This window comes from Camelina sativa, chromosome 6 (assembly GCF_030686135.1).
Source record: "Camelina sativa cultivar CO46 ecotype springtype chromosome 6, ASM3068613v1".
Lineage (NCBI taxonomy): Eukaryota > Viridiplantae > Streptophyta > Magnoliopsida > Brassicales > Brassicaceae > Camelina > Camelina sativa.
In genome coordinates, this window is record NC_141885.1 from 15,373,942 (window position 1) to 15,389,296 (window position 15,355).

At 32.2% G+C, this 15,355-nt stretch overlaps 2 protein-coding genes and 1 pseudogene across 2 annotated transcripts; 2 read left to right on the top strand and 1 right to left on the bottom strand.

The window, feature by feature from the left end:
- Positions 1–351: 351 nt before the first annotated feature.
- LOC104698947 (fatty acyl-CoA reductase 6, chloroplastic-like) lies at positions 352–1,738 on the top strand (the record flags this gene model as incomplete). Its single annotated transcript, XM_087456137.1, is given in 7 exon segments — positions 352–424; positions 503–606; positions 692–832; positions 834–895; positions 996–1,096; positions 1,182–1,352; positions 1,455–1,738. Coding segments are annotated over 7 exon segments (702 nt in total), but the record flags the coding sequence as incomplete, so codon positions are not given.
- Positions 1,739–1,828: 90 nt separating this feature from the next.
- LOC147942627 (fatty acyl-CoA reductase 6, chloroplastic pseudogene) lies at positions 1,829–2,191 on the top strand (annotated as a pseudogene).
- A 766-nt stretch (positions 2,192–2,957) lies between these two features.
- Positions 2,958–3,590, bottom strand: LOC104698948 (uncharacterized). The gene has a single exon (XM_010414318.2). It carries the CDS (start codon positions 3,588–3,590, stop codon positions 2,958–2,960), a length of 633 nt encoding a protein of 210 aa, XP_010412620.1.
- Between the last annotated feature and the right edge of the window lie 11,765 nt (positions 3,591–15,355).

The window sequence follows — 15,355 nt, forward strand, 5'->3', positions numbered from 1 at the left end:
GGCCCATTAAGTCATTTGGACTAAGCACGTGCGGAATAACAACACTGTAAGCCTATTTTCATAGGAGAAGTAAAACTGCCGGCGGCGGATGAGAGATGCGGAGATGCTACGCCGCCGCCGATCTGCAACTCTCGTTTCCAGTAATCTCCTCGCCACGAGCAACGCCGTCAAATTGAATGGTGTCAGCTTCTTCTCCTATTTTACCGGCAAACCTAACTGCTACTTGGCTCGTTGTTGGTCGCAGACTACTAGTACCCCTAGAGTCCAAACTTCGTGTTGTTATCGTCAGACGTCTTTGAAAGCTGCGACGTCGTCAATGAAACCTAAGGCAGAATCAGGTCCTAACAGTGACGGAATTGGAATCGTCCGTTTCTTAAGAGGAAAAAGCTATCTCGTTACTGGTGCAACAGGTTTCTTGCCAAAGGTAAGTAAAAACTCTAAATTAGAGTCATCTTCTTATCCAACTAAACTTACTTTTAGGGTTATAAATTGTTTGTTGCAGTGTTGATTGAGAAATTGTTGAGGGAAAGTCCTGAGATTGGGAAGATCTTCTTTCTGATGTGTTCCAAGGATCGAGAATCAGCAAACAAGAGACTCTACGATGAGGTTTGTTTTAAACGTTTTCATTCCCAACCATTTTAATTTTGGTTCCTTATCACATTTTTGTACCCTTTTTTCATTTTTCAAACAGATCATAAGCTCGGATCTGTTCAAGCTTCTGAAGCAGATGCACGGGAGCTCTTATGAAGCCTTCAGGAATAGCAAGTTAATTTCAGTAATTGGAGACATTGGAGAAGACAATCTAGGGATCGAACCTTAAATAGCAGACATGATTGATTAGTGGGGAGATTGATGTCATTATCAGTTGTGGTGGTCGTACAACATTCGACGACAGGTGTTTCCTCTGTTTCTTCTTGCTCGATTATTCACTGCTTGCAAATTAACCGTAGAAATTAATTAATAACTTTGCTTTTAATTCAAACAAACGGAAACAGATACGACTCTGCCCTAAATGTCAATGCTCTTGGACCCGATAGGCTCTTAAGCTTCGGAAAAGAATGCAAAAATTTGAAACTTTTCCTCCATTTTTCAACTGGTATGAGTTTTTAAAATTGTTTTGGCTGAGTATAAGAGGTTTTTGTAGAGAACTTTGAGAAACTTTTTTTTTTGGGGATATGTAGCTTACGTGACTGGCAAGAAAGAGGGGACAGTACTAGAAACTCCTCACTGTATCGGAGAAAACATAACTTCTGACTTGAACATCGAATCAGAGCTAAAACTAGCTTCCAAAGATGTAAAAAAGTTCCATGGCTGCGAAGAAAACAAGAAACTGAAAGAACTCGGCTTGAAAGGTGACAATACACGTGAAATTTTTACTTTCCGCAACACCTACTATGCTTTTATCTTATGTACCAAAATCTGAAATAATATGTCTGTTATGTTATGAGAAACAGAGCTCAACACTATGGGTGGGAAAACAGTTACACATTCACAAAAGCCATAGGGGAGACTATAATTAACAGCAATCGAGGAGATTTGCCTGTGGTGATCATAAGGCCTAGTATTATCGAAAGCTCTTACAAGGAGCCTTCCACTGGCTGGATCCAAGGATTAAGGTTTAAAAATTGTTTTTTTACAAGGAACTATAATAGATTAGCTTGTGTTTTTTTAACTGAAAATTAACACTTGGCTTTTAATAATAATAATAATAATTAAAAAAAAAAAAAAAAAAAAAAAACAGAATCCAATCATAGTGGCCTATGCCAAAGGCCAACTTGCTGACTTCTTGGGAGATTCTCAAGCTTTATTAGACGTTATACCAGTTGACATGGTTGTGAACGCTGCAATAGCAGCCATGGCAAAGCATGGTTGTGGTGTCCCAGAGCTCAAAGTTTACAATGTCACTTCTTCATCTCATTCGAATCCCATGCGAGTTGGTGAATTGATGGACCTCTCTCATCAACATCTTTGTGACTCTCCACTGGAAGAAACAGTGATAGACTTAAAGCGTATGAGATTCCACAGTTCCTTAGAGAGTTTCACTTCCTCTTTATCAAACACAATAACAAAACAGGAAAGAGTGATTGACAACGAAGGAAGAGGATTGAGCATGAGAGGAAAAAGGAAGCTAAACTATTTTGTGTCATTGGCAAGAACATATGAGCCTTACACATTCTGTTGGTTTTGGTGATCCATTCAAAGCTCGACATGTTTCAAGTGATGATACTCATCAATTGTTGAGTATATTAAACCATCACCTTCCAATGACTGAATAACACCAAAAAAAAAAAAAAAAGCAAACTCATGAACTCAACAAATTTGCAGAGTAAAGAGAGATATATGTTTTAAGGAGAAAGAGCGTACTAGAGCTTGTTCTTTGAAATCTTCAATTGCTGAACCATTTCATCAATGTGTATCCCCTGTTCTCTTGCACTGCAGTGAACAAAATAACCATAGTTAGGTGCTGCAACAGCCGCGAGTAAACTCAAACTCACGTGCCAGCAGGTTGCTTTAGAAACTCTAAACTCTAAGTTGTTATTTGGTAGATATAGTGAATTGTTTCTCCTCTCTGGTGATTTAATTTTTTTTTTATATATCATTAATCTCTACGCAAAAGTCCAAGTTTAAAAGATCTGTGTTGCATACCAAAATCAATATAGGAATGAATTAATAGTGTGAATTTCAAGTCAAGAGTATATAAAATTTCAATAAACAATACACCCTAATTATGAGTACCTTAAAATCACCAGCACTATTACAATTGTGAAACCCCTAGATTAACTAAATTATCACTACTAAAATTACACGTCTACAACCACAACAAAAAAATAATAATAACAAAATTTGAAACCCTAATTAGACTTCGGACACGCGGATTAACTAAATCCCTAATTACAACCACAGCCAAAAAAAATACATGTTTTGAAACCCTAACTAGACTCTGTTTCAATAATTTGTTACGTGTAAACAGGTTGGCGACAGAGAGGGCATGAGTTTTTTTGTCGATTCAACCACTGGATGACACATTCTTCATGAAAAAGATGGAAGCAATTAGGCATAGGGTAGATTCGATCGACCTCGCATCCCGACTCCAACAAATTCTCCAAACAAATCGCACAAGTCTTCGGTTCTTCTTCTTCTTCGCTCTCTTTGTCCACCAGATCTGTACTTGTAGACGGACCAGAGCTACAAGGCACGACGATGTATTCCTTGTGTGTCAATGTGATATAGACTGTAATGAATAAGGGTTGTTGTGGTGTCAAGTCAGAACATTGACTTCTGAGTTGTTGGGCTTTAACAAGAATCTGATCGGATATTTGTTTGGACATGAGACGATCGTGGAGTTCGCTGAGAACAAGTTGATAGATGTAGTTTGGTTCGAAGGTTTCGAACTTGAGATAGATGAGTGGGTCGGAAGGAGAAGAATCGTCTGGGTAAGATCTGAAACTCGTTACACTGTCATCGTTCTTGTCTATGATAAGTTCCTCGACTTTTCTGTCTCGACTGATTATTACTTCGCTTAAGAACTTTAACAAGGGATGAGACCAACCCGATACATGAACATCGACGTCGACTGGTTTGGTTTCCATTATTATCGATCGGAGTGAATTTAGAGAAAGAGAGAGATGGATGAGACTTGAGAGTCGTAAAAGAGATTGGAATAAGAGAGAGAGAGATTGTTGTGAAAGATGAAATTGTGGAGAAGTGCGGTGTAATGTTATTATGTTTAAGGTTTAGCCCTATTTATATACTTAGCAATAAAGCAAAACTCTGATTATAATTTGTTTTAACGGGTCAATTTACATACAATTTCCTCTTTTTTTTTTCTTTCCCAATTTTCCTTTTTGCTTCTCCAAAATTGTTTTAAACGTTCGTTTCTTGTGCTTGTATTTCTTTTTTTTATTTTTATTTTTAATATCGTGGAGAAGAGCGTTCGTTTCTTGTTTTTAATATTAATTAGGGGTTTTTTTTTTAATATTACTATTTTTATTATTAAATATAGCAAATTGGGAGGAGATTCACACGGCCACAAAAGGGAAAAGCAACAAAGTAATAGCACCAGAAAAAGAGATCTAAACAGTATGGGTTGAACAACTACAGGAGCCCAACTAGTAGATCTGGTGTTTGCGAGAGGGAGACTTGTTTGAGGCTTCACCTCGGACTCGGAGCAAACGAATCCGCAACTGTGTTAGAATCGATGACAAGCCAAAGCCCGAAACTTCCCTCCCAGAATAGGAAGAGCTTTTAGACAGTTGCGCCCTGATTCTTTTGTTTAAAGGGCTATATTAATCTGTAACCCCAGAAAAAAAAAAAAAATCTGTTCGAGCGTTGCAGATTGTGGAGATCATGCAAAAAAAGTGCAGATTGTGCTGATTGAGCGGTCCAAATTATATGCTTAAATGGTAAAAGTATATCAAACAGTGTAAATCATATATTAAACTGTAAATTATTTAAAAACACATCCAATTCAGCAAATATATTTAAACAAATGATAAAATTATTATAAAATAAACATAATTTTTTTTAATAGAATATTTTCTAAATAATTTCATAGTTTGAAAACATTAAACACAAATTATCCAAATGCAACAAAAATAAAACTTACAATAGTTTAATGGAAATTATTTTGATTTTTCCATAACATATCTGCAATATTTTCTCTAGTGTTTGTCATTTGATCTCCATCAGCAATAGTCGTAGTCTCCATGTCACCTTCATCATTCTCTGGCATTTGATCCAATGGGTGTAGGATCTTTGAAGCGGTAACCATTCATGGCAATTGCTTGATCGTACAAATCAATAAATATTCTTTCTCGGTTATAAGTCCATTTGAAATTATCTTCAGTCTACAAGTTTAAAATTTTTTTAAAATTTATTATACTTAAATTCTAACTAAAACTTAGACAAATGTGAAATATTATACCCGTGCTAATGTTTCTGTAGGAAAATTTGTATCTTTTTGCACGGATGAATTTCTGTTTTGTCTGCGGTTAGCCATACCTACAAATATAATTTTAATTTGATTTTTAGTTATTATATATACTTATGATTGAAATAATTGATTCAATTTCTTTTTTAAAACAATATTTTACAAAACTAAGTGAGACTTATAAATAATCTACAAATTAAGTGAGATTTATAAATAATCTACAAAATTTTGTGAGACATATGCATATATATATATATTCAATATAAGAGACATATATATATATATATGTGTGTACTTAAAAAATTTCATCAGCTTTAAAAGTTTCTAAGAAAATAGATTTACAATATTCTAAATGATTATCTAATAGTAATTATTGAGTTCATAGCAAATTTTTTAATCTATAATAAAAAAATTTATCTATCTTTAAATCTGAATAAATAAAGATTTATGTAAATATTTTTTTCTAAACATGTAATCTTATACAATATATATTCATATTATATACTAATATCAGGAGAAAATATCCCCAACAATTATGAATAAATATGATAAAGTAATCTTAACTTATTTACCTTAACTTAGATAAACTATTATATCAAACAATAAATCTTATAGTAAATTTTACTTATGATTAAAATAAATGATTCCAAATTTTTTTTAGAACAATATTTTACAAAACTAAGTGAGACTTATAAATAATCTACAAATTAAGTGAGATTTATAAATAATCTACAAAATTATGTGAGACATATGTATATATATTCAGTATAGGAGAATTATATATATATATATATATATATATATGTGTGTGTGTACTGAAAAAATTTCATAAGCTTTAAAATTTTCTAAGAAAATAGATTTACAATATTCTAAATGATTATCTAATAGTAATTTTGAGTTCATAGCACATTTTTTAATCTATAATAAAAATAATTATCTATCTTTAAATGTGAATAAATAAAGATTTATGTAAATAATTTTTTCTAAACATGTAATCTTATACAATATATATATTCATATTATATACTAATATCAGGAGAAAATATCCCCAACAATTATGAATAAATATGATAAAGTAATCTTAACTTATTTACCTTAACTTAGATAAACTATTATATCAAACAATAAATCTTATAGTAAATTTTACTTATGATTAAAATAAATGATTCCAAATTTTTTTTAGAACAATATTTTACAAAACTAAGTGAGACTTATAAATAATCTACAAATTAAGTGAGATTTATAAATAATCTACAAAATTATGTGAGACATATGCATATATATTCAGTATAGGAGACTTATATATATATATATATATGTGTGTGTGTGTGTACTGAAAAAATTTCATAAGCTTTAAAATTTTCTAAGAAAATAGATTTACAATATTCTAAATGATTATCTAATAGTAATTTTGAGTTCATAGCACATTTTTTAATCTATAATAAAAATAATTATCTATCTTTAAATCTGAATAAATAAAGATTTATGTAAATAAATTTTTCTAAACATGTAATCTTATACAATATACATTCATATTATATACTAATATTAGGAGAAAATATACCCAACAATTATGAATAAATATGGTAAAGTACTAACATATTATATAGCATAAATATATTTATTTATGAAATAAAAATACATACCTTTCAACAAAAGAATATGGAAACAAGAGGTGATAGGTAGAAGCTTTGATTGTCTTTTGAATTCTTTACAAAAAAAATATTGATGTTACAACAAATATTATATAGCATAAATAGAAATACTAACATATTATATAGCATAAATATATTTATTTATGAAATAAAAATACACACCTTTCAACAAAAAAAATGTGGAAACAAGGGGTGATAGAGTAGAAACTTTGATTGTCTTTTGAATTATGTAAAAAAAAAATTGATGTTACAATAAATAGAAAAATAAAAAATAAAAAATGTGTTTATTTATTAAAAAAAATATCTTTGATGGAGAGAAAATGAATGGAAATAGAGTTGGTAGGAATTTGAAATATTTGTTTTGTGTTGGTTGTAAAAGTGAAGAATTGGTGTGTTATATAGAGAGTATATGTGTTGAATCTGTGGGCAAAAGTTTTGATCTGCCGATGAACAGCTGCAAAAATGTTGTAGGCCAATTAATTGGTGTTTCTCCTGCATTTATAGCTAAAAGACAACAAAATTTAAACCGTGGACAGAGAAACTGCATTGGTTTTAAAAAGAAGGAAAAATGTTAAATGTGTTATAGAATTAGTGTGAGTATACATCACCTGCACAAGTGTCCCTCCTCATGCAATCCATACAACAAGTGTCTTCCTTTCATGCAATGCATGTAACACTTGTAACATTTGTACACCACTTGTCACCAACCTCTCAATCCTTGTCTTTATCTCCTCCCTCTATAATAGAAGTCATGTAGAAGAGAAAAATGTAATAGAGAGAGCTTTCTATCTCTCTAGTTTTCTCTCGAGCTTCTCTCTAAAGTTCCTACACTCATTTCTCTAGATCTCTTCTCCTTTGATCCTTCTCATAATAAATATCTTGTTCATCTTGTTATCTCCAAGCTTATAATATAGTTCACAACACGTTATCAGCACGATTTATATTGTTTCTATATATGTTTATAGAACATAAATATTATATACATCATGAAATTATGCCTTTTTCCGAATTGATCGTTATATATGATAGGCTCTGCCTACTCTACGATCAAAGAAAAATTATTTCTATTAAATTCTTATATATAAGGCTATAACTCTTATTTTATTTTCTGAATTTATAGTTTGTTTATTTAATTTGTTTATTCATAAAGAATAATTATATGTGTTATATAAGATTTAAAGAGAATGAAATGTCTTTATAATCAAAAATATATTTCTCTTATGAGAATATATAAAGCACTTGTACATATATTTTATACAGTGCAAAAATAATTGGAAGGTTTGGATGAGTTAGTCTCGACTTCTAAAGACACCAGATTCATAATTATCGATGTCTAGTGTTCTCCAAAGTCTCAAAGAAACTCTGACATTTTATCTTAATAAAATTATTATGTTGAGATTATAAATAAATATGGTATCGCAAGATCGACCATATTGGAGACACGCATGTATATGATTATATCATGCAAAAAGAAAGATGGCAAAATGATAGTAAATATGAAATTCCTTAATGCTTTAAGCATAGTGTTACCATTCAAGCCATCCCGGACAATCAATGATATTAAAAATCATTGAGAATTTGTTTAGAGGAACAAAAGGGAACAAAAGTTCTTTCAAAAGTATTGCATGGCCCCGTTCACATTTCAAGAGGTTGTAAGCACTACACTTCATTCATATTTCAGGTAACATCTAATTTATGTTGAGTTTATTTAAATTTCTATTTATTGTTTATGAAGTTGATGGTTATATACCTCCTCCTTGATTTTGTAGTAGGCTATGCCTCCAGAATCATATAGTGTTGGCCCATTCACCATCCTTTTGGATTAACAAGCTCATTGTATATATTTGATGGTTTGATTTCTTTAATAAATCCCAAAATTAAACCCCAAATATCACCGATCTAAAAATAAGATTCGGTCAAAGGTGAATGGACATAAAAGTCATCATCTTGAGAGGGGGTAATACTAATCTCACATCTTATAAGGATCTATGATAGTAGACATAACCAAAACCGGTATGTTGTTAATCCTTAAGTGGGATTCAGTACGAGATGAATGAACTCCAAGAGTTATCATCTCGAGTGGAAGAATTAAAGGAATCCCACATGGACAATAAGTCGATAAACTTTGGTGAATTTGACACCCCAGAGCGATATAACTTTGGTGAAGTCATATCCTTTAGTTTATCATATATATATATGTCGCATGTGATAAAGTGAAACATCCATGATGTTCACACTTGAAATGAGCTATGATGAATCGTTCATAGTGCAAATCCAAGATATTGCAAAACGATTCATGGTGATTTAATCTCTTTGTTTTTACATGAAACATGCAGTTTTGTATGTAATAAATATTATATATGAGGCCAACAGTTTGAAAAAAATATTTCTCCCATGTTATATATTCATGGTTGGAGATTAAATATTTCTCATTTTGAATATTATGGGTGTGTGATATATATTGTAAATGCTCCTCCACACCGCATAAAATATACCATCCAAAGAGGATGAAATATATAGATGCAGGAGATGAGTCTCCACTCTAATAATATAGAGTCATCTTATGAGAGATGTGCGTATTGCAAGATTTGCATATCATCAAGTTGGATGATAAAAGTTCCCCTTCATTATGGGAGAATCATTTAATAATTTGAATCTTTGAACAAATGAATATAATGAATATGAACTTAAAAGTTCAAAGTTCAACAGATCATTATTCAAGATATATATTGCAAATCAAATGCAAAAAGCTGATGGATGAGATTTCATATAATTATTGATCCTCACATAAATGAATATGAACTTGTAGTTCTGAGAAATCTCACATCCCAGCTAAAAATGCTCCAATAAAAATATGTCTCTGACGGATGACATACAAGTCTATGACCCATATATAAGAAACGTGATAGACTACTTTGGTTCCTAAGATAAATAAAATCCTCGAAAAAAAGGAGCAAATTAAAAAGAGGATTATACTCTCAAAAGAAGAGCAAATGAACTCCTAAAGAGGAGTAGATAGACTCTTTAAGAAGAGCTAATAGACTCCTAGAGAAAAGCAAATATACTCCTATAGAGGAGCAAGATATTTCTCAAGAAGAGTAGAGAAACCGGCTGATATGGTTAATAACGAAATCAGGTACCTGAATAAAATCATTTATATAATGATTAAAGAGATCTGGATTAACCATGTCATTACAGGAAATATGGAACCAAAGACATAATGTCGACAATAAAAATATTATATCGCGCAATGTGATTAATGAGGATCATAAATCTCCGCTTTGTGAGCGTATAAATAAATAAATATATATATATATATATATATATATATATATATATATATATATATTGGCCAAAAAAGACGTAATCAAGTCTATATTAAACTCGTATGAAAGACGAGTAATTTTTGGACTAGTGGTCTAAGTATCAAAAGGGTATAATGATATATAACAAAATGGTGTGTCGCGCCATGTTTGTTAAAGTACCCTATATCAATCAAAATTGATGTTATATGATGACTTGAAATACATCTCATGGGATGCTTGAAGAGCTTATCCCGAAAGATATATGATATCATAATTATGTTCTCAAAAACTCATTGATGATCATCAAAACCCTTAAAGGGTTATTTTGAATAAAAGATCTTGTAAACATCTTTCGAAATAGATGTTATACAAATAACTTCTAAAGGAAGTCATATATATATATATATAGTCATTTAAGATCATATATAAATGCTGACGAGCATTTATACATCTTATGAATTGTGCATATCATTTTTTTTACTAATCTTTTTGCACCATATAACTTATTCTCTATGAGTAGATTTTTGATATGAGTTAAAACGTATCTTCTATAGCAAATGTATGATTAACTTGGGTTTAATATATTTTGGAACCCCCAAGTTTGGTCTAGTTGGTTTTGCAGATGCAGGATATTTATCATATCCACATAAATCCTGATCCCAAACTGGATATGTTATCACAATTAGAGGAACTGCAATCTCATGGCGCTCACAGAAACAAACTTTGGTCGCCACTTCCTCAAATCATGTAGAAATAATTGCTCTTAATGAAGCATTGAGGGAATGTGTATGTCTTAGATCAATGACTAACCATATACAAGAATCGAGTGGAATAGTCACCAAGAAAGAGCCAACAACATTATTTGAAGACAATGATGCTTGTGTCGCCCAAATCAAAGAAGGTTACATCAAGAGCGACATAATAAAGCATATACCTCCAAGATTTTTCTCCTACACTCAAGAACTCGAGCAAAAGAAGGAAGTTGATATCCAACACATCCGCTCAAGTGACAATGCAACAGATCTGTTTACAAAGGCACTTCCTACTTCAACATTCAGAAAGCATATTCATAGTATTGGAATGCGGCATCTACAAGATCTGTGAAGTTTTTTCGAGGGGGAGTTTACACTATTGTACTCTTTTTCCCTTATCATGATTTTTATCCCATTGGGTTTTTCCATGATGAGGTTTTTAATGAGGCAGTGTATAACTCATCACTGGTGATGGATACTCAAGGGGGAGTGTTATAGAATTAGTGTGAGTATACATCACCTGCACAAGTGTCCCTCCTCAGGCAATCCATACAACAAGTGTCTCCCTTTCATGCAATGCATGTAACACTTGTAACATTTGTACACCACTTGTCACCAACCTCTCTATCCTTATCTTTATCTCCTCCCTCTATAAATATGAGTCATGTAGAAGAGAAAAATGTAATAGAGAGAGCTTTCTATCTCTCTAGTTTTCTCTCGAGCTTCTCTCGAAAGTTCATACACTCATACACTCATCTCTCTAGATCTCTTCTCCTTTGATCCTTCTCATAATAAATATCTTGTTCATCTTGTTATCTCCAAGCTTATAATATAGTTCACAAAAAAGTGGTGCTTTTACGACAGGAGAACTGTAGCTATGGATCCATTATATTTTATCTGTCACCCCATTCAAAGTCTTTATTTCATATTTAGTTCTCTCTCCTCTCTTTGTTTTTTTTCTTAGTTATCCTTCTTTTTTTATGTTAACTACAGAAATGCCATTGAACATAAAATAATTTTATCTCTTTATAAAGTTGATTATATGATTCATAAACCGATCAAAAACACTGTTCCGGCCAATAATACTGTTCATCTGAGATTGCCAACACTAATCATTATCTGATATAGTAAAACATTTTACGATTTTAGTGTATAACTATTTATTTATCATGCTAAATAGTATGATATCAGGATAATATACATATCGATATCCATATATTTTAATGAAATTTTGATGCTTTAATAAGAACATATTATGGTTAGATGATTATTAATTGGATTAATAAGATAACAATATATATATATATATATATATATATATATATCAATAAGTTTACATATAAATCGTGTTACATCAAATTATATCGCGATATGTTTATTAATAATGTGATAAACTTATATTTATCGCAGTAACTCATTTGTTATATCATATGCATAAAATATATATATATATATCAATTAGTTTACATATATATCGTGTTACATCAAATCAGTTAACAAGATAACAATATATATATATATATATATATATATATATATATCAATAAGTTTACATATATATCATGTTACATCAAATTATATCGCGATATGTTTATCAATGATGTGATAAACTTATATTTATCGCAGTAACTCATTTGTTATATCATATACATAAAATAACGAGTCATATACAGTATATCATTTGTGTGATAACTATTTGATTAACATGTTAACAAATAACAACTATTGTAGCGTAAAAGTTCTATTTGTTAAATGCATAATTATCATGTTAAACAAGTTATCATATTTAACCATGGATGCACCGGATCCTGAACAAACCGATCAGAGATTGAACAGCCAAAAGAAACCCATGAAATCTGGTGATGAAAATAGCATCTCAATTATCTCATTCTCAGTTTTTATGAATTAATATTAATATTAACTTAATCAACTTAATCAGATTTGTCTATTACTTTAATATTGACAATGTTAACAAAATTATGAAATGATGTTTTACTTGTATATCATCGAGTTAATAATATTTTAACTTTTAAAAAATTTAAATTATTTAAAATAAAAAATCAGAGTAAACCAAATAAAAATTATGAATTTGAATGCGTTATAAATAAAGCTGTCTATTCATTAGTATTCAGAATTATTTTGATTCCTTTTATATTATAACTCTGAACCATTTTCCTATTTTTCCAAACGATGTGGGATATTGTAAACATTTTTTTTTAATTTATCGATTGAGTAATATATGTCCCTTTGAAAAAATTGAATCACATCATATGCAGACAAATCACAAATTTTATTAAGTAAATGCTTCTATAATAATTTAAATTAACATAAATATAAGATCAAATAAAAGTGAAAGAAGAATCATATATTTATGTTTGAATTAGATACAAAGATTTATGAAAATAAGATAAATTATTAGAATGTACCAAGGAGGAGAGAGGAGAGGCCGGTAAGGCCGAGCCTTGGAAGAAGAGAAGAAAGGCCGGAAAGGCCATGTAAAGGCCGGTAAGGCCATGTCCGTGTCCGTGAGCGACCATGTACCGTGTCCGGTACCATGTACCGTGTCCGTGAACGGACCCATGTCCGGTGAGCGGCCAGTTAGGCCGTGAACACGATGAAGAGAAGGCCCGTCCGTACAGGCCCGTCCGTACAGGCCCGTCCGTACGATGAAGAGAAGGCCCGTCCGTACGATGAAGAGAAGGCCCGTCCGTACAGTCTCGGCCCTTAGGCCTGCGCTCGGTCCAGTAGATAGAGAGGCCGAGTTTGAGAGGAGGAAAGCGAGGCCCTACAAGAGAGAGAGGCTTATGGGAAGATCACATGTGCCCTTGGTTGGTGAAGGAAGGAAAGGTCACTCTCACCAACACCAAATCGAGAATGTCACTTTCATCACTCTCTTCTTCTCTCCAACGGTCATATGGCATTTGTATCTCTATATTAAGCTTTGTATACACTCTCATATGTAACACATCAACAATATTATTCAATAGAAGAGAAACCGATTTCCTCTCTATACTTGTGTTCTTGTTTCATATTAACAATGTAGAGAGTTTAGGATTAGCGGTTAAGGGCTGCCCTTAAGGCAGCCTATTCTCTTCTCAAATCCACCTAAACTCTTCTTATTTACTGCTTTACTTAGCCTAGATTACTGATTCTTAATCCTCCTTCTCCTAAGTACACAAACTCTAAGTGTTGTGATACTAGAAGAGGATAAGTCTCAAACTAGTGCTTCTCCTAGTTAGGATCCGCTTACTCTCTAGTATTTGGGTTCTATCTAGCTTGTTTATGGGGAGTTCATCACAAGTTGATGTTCTCTCCTCCCCCTTGAGAATGAGTTAGTTTGTTGTGGGTAAAGGGGGATTCATTCACCAAGTGTTTGTCTACCCTCTCTTGTGAGCTTTGTCTCATAAATCCCAACATGGTATCAGAGCAGGTTCTGTTCTTGGTGATTTAAACTCATTCTAAAAGTCGTTTTCTTAGGAGTTAGCTTAGTTAAAGTTTTAGACTTTGCTTAGGTGTTAAATCGCTTAGCTTAGTTTCTTTAAAGCTTTAATTTTGCTTTTGTTGATTAAATCGATTCTCTAGCAGCTCATTGTTGAGTAAGCTTGGTCTCTTGTCTTGTTAGAATTTGTAGACCAAGTGTGTGGAAAGAAATCGATTTTACAAGCCCCATCCTTAAGCTTTACCGATTTGGTAATAGCTTTGTTTATTTTGGGATGTGTGGGAAGTGATGAACCATTGAGCAAATTGTGTTGTTCATGGTGAGGATTCACGGTTCTTGTGTGCTTGTATGAGCCACGAAATCCTTAGGATTTTTCCTAGGATTCTCTTAAGATTTAGTTAATTTTCCTTTAAAGGTTTAATTTTGCTTTTGTTAAATTTCCTTTAAAGTTTAATTACTAAATCACTTCTTCTTCTTCTCAAGGTTGAGAAAGCTTTGTCTCTGGCCATATGGTGTGTCCAGATTCGAGTTTGGGGAAGAGAGAGTTCTTGTTTTTAGCATGTATGGCCCGCTTGGTCAAATAGATTCAAGTTGGTCCAAGATGCATTCTTTTAACCAATGGACAAAAGGTTGTTCCAAAGGTGTTTCTTCTTTTATTTGAATTTTGAACATGGAAAGCATCTTCTATATGCTCTTTCGTGATCCTTGAAGGCATTAGACTCTTGGAGAACACCTGTTTAAGTGATTCTACCATGAGAAGTGTCCTAAACCTTTGGAGAAACTAATTTTCCATAAGGTCCATGTGTTTCAGCCATTAAAGCACCAAAAGAGATTGTCTTCTTGGTTGTTCTTGGCTGTCAAAGCTTCTGCAAACTCAAGAAAACAGAGTCTAACTCTGTCCATAGGAACTCTTGAGCTCTATTCTACTCTCCATTCACCTTATACTATCGCCCATATTCTCTCTTATACTCTCTTATACTTTATTCTCTTGGTTACTTATACTTGGTTACTTATTCTCTAAATTCTATTTTATTTTCAGTAATATTCTATATTCTCTATTCTCTAATCTCTAACAATCTCTTGTTTAGAATCTGTTCCATTGATTTTTGGTTTCAGTTTCAGCATTGAAGATTGTGTGGAGCTCGCTCACTATCTCAAGGAGAAGAAGTGGCGAGGTTGAAGGCTACAAGATAGCCATGTAAGAGCGCAGCACAATGCCTGGAGTTAGAACCAAGGGCCACCAAGTCTTTGTTAAGCTGGTGGAAGGTGATGAA

What these genes read in the sequence shown, in the direction of transcription:
- LOC104698948 (XM_010414318.2), bottom strand. Translation starts at nt 3,590, where the DNA reads ATGGAAACCAAACCAGTCGACGTCGATGTTCATGTATCGGGTTGGTCT.